We start from the raw sequence: 5,333 nt of genomic DNA, 5'->3' as shown, positions 1-5,333 counted from the left end.
ATGTTGGGGAATCACTCTGGTGCCACTGAATTTTATCTCCTTGGCTTCCCTGGCTCCCAAGAACTACGCCATATCTTCTTTGCTATCTTCTTCTTCTTCTACTCAGTGACATTGGTGGGAAACATGGTCATCATCGTGATTGTCTGTGTTGATAGACGTCTGAAGTCCCCCATGTATTTCTTCCTTGGTCATCTCTCTGCCTTGGAGATCTTGGTTACAACTATTATCGTACCTGTGATGCTTTGGGGGCTGCTGCTCCCTGGGATGCAGACAATATCTCTGGCTGCATGTGTCACCCAGCTCTTCCTGTACCTTTCTTTGGGGACCACGGAGTTTGCATTGCTGGGAGCGATGGCTGTGGACCGTTACGTAGCTGTCTGCAACCCTTTGAGGTACAACATCATCATGAACAACCACACCTGCATCTGGGTGGTCATCGTGTCATGGGTGTTTGGGTTCCTTTTTCAAATCTGGCCAGTTTATGCCACATTTCAGCTTACCTTCTGCAAATCGAATGTGGTGAACAATTTCTTCTGTGACCGAGGGCAATTGCTGAAACTGTCCTGCAACAATACCCTTTTTATAGAGTTCATCCTATTCTTAATGGCTGTTTTTGTTCTTTTTGGTTCTTTGATTCCTACAATCATCTCCTACACCTACATCATCTCCACAATCCTGAAGATCCCCTCAGCCTCTGGTCGGAGGAGAGCCTTCTCTACATGTGCCTCTCACTTCACCTGTGTCGTGATTGGGTATGGCAGTTGCTTGTTTCTCTATGTGAAACCCAAGCAAACTCAGGCAGCCGATTACAATAGGGTGGTGTCCTTGATGGTTTCAGTAGTCACTCCTTTCCTCAACCCTTTCATCTTCACTCTTCGAAATGACAAAGTCATAGAAGCCCTTCGGGATGGAGCAAAGCAATGTTGTCAAGTATTCAGGAATTAGTCTTGTCTTAATTATTATGGATTCTATAATGCTCTGAAAAAACATACTCTGCCTTGATCTGCATCATAACCATCATCAAATAATCTGTGTGCAACAAAACCTTTCAAGTTATGGCCATGGTTTTTAACATGGCTGGTTGTTATTAAAAATTCACTTTATTACAAACAAATCTATACATGTGTATATATATATGTACAGATATAGATATACACACTGTTCTCATAATATGATACATTTCACAATAAAAATTTTAAAAATTAAATGTAAAAATAACGTGTGTATGTGTGATAGTTATGCTTCTGAACAGGAAGAGCTAGGATAAATATTCCCCAACTGCAGGATGGAATGACTATTCAGTTCTAGGTTACTGATTCATCTTGTAAAATGTCCTGTGGTTTAGGTTCTCTATGTAAGCTCCCTATTCCTTTCCTGGCTCAGACATATTCTCTCTCTCTCTTTCTCTCAACAGACACAACAAGACTATTCATTCAATTCTATAAATGTGACATTTCTAATTTCAATGATGGATATGAATACCTCAAGCCCTGCCTCTCAAACTTTAATGTGCATTTCAATCACCTGTGGTCTTGTTGAAATGCACATTGTAATTCAGTAGTCTGGACTAAGGCCAGAGAGTCTACATTTCTGATCAGCTCCAGCTGATGTTGATGCTGTTGGGGATGAAGGTGGGGGAAGGATTACCTCTGCCCTTGGTTTCCTGTTCCAAAGCCCTGTTGCCTTAGTACTTCTCTGCATATTTTCTTGGCTGACGTAATTCCACGATTCTGGACACTTTTACAATCCCAGGAATGGCTATTTTTTAAAACAGACACATGTCTAATTGGTGGGCTTAACCAGAGTGTGGGAGGAAGAGCTAGGTAAGGTGGTATTCTCTCACCTGCAAGCATCCATATCATGGTCTCTGCTGCCCAGAGGATGTGGGACAACAATAGAGCTGCTGTGACAAGGCCAGGCCCCTGGGCTCTGGAGGAGTGTGGAGAGGGCAGAGTAAGAGGCAACCTCTGGTCCCTCTCACAGTCCTCAATCCTTTCAAGGTCCATGTTACCTGGCCCCTGCTTCCTATCCCCTTCAGTTGTTCATCCTCTCTTGCCCACTTTCTTTCCTGATTCTTCTTCGTAGCTCCCTTTCTGTGGCACCAGTTCCCTATTTAATTTATGGATTCCTTGCTGCCTTTCCCTCTTGTAGACCCAAGCTTCTTGTGCTGTCATCCAGCTTCCCACATGACAGCCCTTGTGCCTCTTTGCCAGCACCTTGAACCTCACTCACTCTTCCCCTAGTCAGCCCGACTTTGGTTCCAATCGATGATTCCATTTCTTATGTCATAAGCACAAATTTTATCCACTATAGTATTTTTGTAATAACAAAATATAGAAAACCAAATGATATATCAGTAGGTGACTTGTTAAATAAATGGTTTCACTCATACAATGAAATACTAAGCAGCTATAAAAAGAATTATTAAAGTACTTACTGCAATGATTAGAAATGATCCCCAAACTGTATTGTGAAGTGAGAAAAGCAAAGCACATTGAACTTAGTATTCACTTTTGTGTAAGAAAGAAGTAGAAATAATGTATATTCATATTTGCTTGTGGACAATGTTGTAAGAAATTAACAAGTGGTTACCTGTGGGATTATGGGCAAATAGAATGAGAAAAGAATGAGACTTTTCACTGTTTGCCTTCTAATATTCTCTTTGTTATTTTTGTGACCATGTGTAGGCATTGCCTATAAAAACAAAATAATCAATTTCATTTATATGTTTTAAGTGCTGTAGTAATTCAATCTCACTTTTTTATTTATTCAAATATTTATTTTTTTCTCCTACTCAGGAGCATCTGCTTATTTATATGAATATATTTCTCTAACTGGAACATATTTGGTAAGTGGTGCCTTCTGTTAAATTAAAATATTTTGGAAAATATTTCTGGAGCATAACGTAGGAGCCAGGAGCTCAAGAAGAATATCAAGAGGACACCTGTGTAGAAGTGACTATATACTTTTTTGAACTTAAGGCCTCGGTTAGTGTGTCTGATAGGGAAGAAATATCACTCTCAGAAGAACAGAGGCTGTTCCAGTCTAAAGAATCTTGCTCTGTCACATACTAATTACTTATCTGTATACTAGGTAATCAGAACCAGAGAGAAGGATCCGTCTAGAGCTCCATATTCCACAGCAGTGTTGTGCTGTGTGTGTTAACTGGGGTTAAATACTGGAGAAGCCCAGTGCCTAAACTCCCATCCCCAACTTTTCAGGCAATAATTTCCTGCTATGCTGAATACTTCCCTCTACTTCCCCAAATTAATCTCAGAAATGCTTGATGTATGTATATTGCAAACAATAATAATGATAATAACAATAACCAATACTTCATATTATGCATATCAGGAGCACTTTTCATATCCAGCCGTAGGGATTCCCTGTTGATGTCACCAAAAAGGGACTTATAGGCATCCAAGTCCATGCATGGACAACCCAGAAATTATGGGGAGTCATCCCTATTAGGGATATAATTTGACCAATGAAAGTAGACACCAGCAGATAATTTTTCCCCTTTTCCCCTCTGAGGGACAGTTATAAAACAGAGTTTATACATATCCTAAGGTATGAGTAGTTCCAAATATAATGCAATTGATTGCACTTGGTGGCAAGAAGCTTGATAAAGCATTCTTTCATTGGTTTAACAGCATTTCATGGTTCATATTTTTGGTCACTCATGTCTGCTCTCATGGACTGTATTCCCCAGTGAATAGCTGATAAGTCCTTGGCCTCCTGAGGAACCCAAGCTAAGAAATACTGCTCAAGTCTGACTCTTAATTCTTACTACTAAGCAAAGAACTCATTTAAATCATAAAAGAGCTCCCTAAGGTAACTACTATTATTACCCAAGGAACTCCGGCACAGAAGTAGTAAGTGATTTACCCAAAGTCACATTGGTAGTATGCAAAGGCCCAGGTCCAAATCTAGGCAGTGTGGCTTCGGTTTATTCTCTTAGCCACAATGCTAGCTAGCCTACACTGCTAAATCATGAAATGCTAATCGTGTATCTTCATTTGAGCTACTTGTTTTTATTCGTGTTATCAATCAGGATAGTTTAGGTTATGTTATGGTAAAAGTCTCAAAATCGGTGTATCTCACAACAACAAAGGTTTATTTTTGTTTTCATTATTTGTCTGCTATGGGTCAGTTGTTCCTCTGCTCCTTATCATCTTGATTTTAGTTTAGGCCAATGGGGCAGTTTTTAACTGGGACTTGCTGGTCTTGAGAAAAGAGGATGGCAAATCATGGTCAGATTCACCTAAGTAAGTGACCAGGCCAAATTTGATGTCAGTATTAATGCTGAATTTCAACCTAGAACTACAAAATAATATATATCTGAAAACTTTACATGTTGTAATTTTCTGTGATTGTTATAGTCTCTTTCCTTCATAACCTAGATACATACTTATACACAGTTTAAAGAAAGGAAAAACTCATATGATATTTGTCTTTCTTTGACTTATTTTGCTTGCCATATTAATCTAGTTCCATCCATGTTGTTGCAAATGGCAAGATTTCATTCTTCTTCATCACTGAGTAGTATTTCATTGTGTGTGTGTATCTATCTATCTATCTATCTATCTATCTATGCCACATCTTCTTTATTCATTCTTCAGTCAATGGACATTTGGGATCTTTCCATAATTTGGCTACTGTTGTTAGTGCTGCTATAAACATTGAGGTGCATGTGTCCTTTCAAATCAGTATTTTTGTATCCTTTGGATAAATACCTAGTAGTGAAATTGCTGGGTGATACTGTAGTTCTATTTTTAATTTTTTGTGGAACCTCCATACTGTTTTACAGAGTGGCTGTACCAGTTTGCATTCCCACCAACAGCGTAAAAGTGTTCCCCTTTTTCTGCATCCTCTCCAACTTTGTTGACTGAGTTTTTAATTTCAGCCATTCTGAGAGGTGTGAGGTGGTATCTCATTGTGGCTTTGATTTGTCTATTTCTGATGACGAATGATGTTGAGCATCTTTTCATGTGTCTGTTAGCCATCTGGATGTCTTCTTCTGAAAAGTGTCATTTATATCTTCTGCCCATTTCTTCACTGAAGTGTTTGTTATTTGGGTGTTGAGTTTTATAAGTACTTTATAGATTTATGGGTACTGTTTATCAGATATGTCATTTGCAAATAATCTTCTTCCATTCTGTCGGTTGTCTTTTAGTTTTGTTGATTGTTTCCTTTGCTGTGCAGGCAGAAGCTTTTTATCTTAATGAAGTTCCAGTATTTCACTTTTGCTTTTGTTTCCCTTGCCTCTGGGATATGTCTAGTAGGAAGTTGCTGTAGTCAAGGTCAAAGAGGTTGTTGCCTGTTTTCTTCTC

At 39.0% G+C, this 5,333-nt stretch overlaps 1 protein-coding gene across 1 annotated transcript; it reads left to right on the top strand.

The window, feature by feature from the left end:
• On the top strand, positions 1 to 945 carry LOC115304918 (olfactory receptor 9A4). Its single transcript, XM_029955272.1, has one exon. It carries the CDS (start codon positions 1 to 3, stop codon positions 943 to 945), a length of 945 nt encoding a protein of 314 aa, XP_029811132.1.
• The last annotated feature ends 4,388 nt before the right edge of the window (positions 946 to 5,333 follow it).

This window comes from Suricata suricatta, chromosome 2 (genome assembly GCF_006229205.1).
Source record: "Suricata suricatta isolate VVHF042 chromosome 2, meerkat_22Aug2017_6uvM2_HiC, whole genome shotgun sequence".
Taxonomy (NCBI): Eukaryota; Metazoa; Chordata; class Mammalia; order Carnivora; family Herpestidae; genus Suricata; species Suricata suricatta.
The sequence above is the reverse complement of the archived record's forward strand: the minus strand, read 5'-3'. Positions and strand labels throughout refer to the sequence as shown.

What these genes read in the sequence shown, in the direction of transcription:
- LOC115304918 (XM_029955272.1), top strand. Translation starts at nt 1, where the DNA reads ATGTTGGGGAATCACTCTGGTGCCACTGAATTTTATCTCCTTGGCTTC.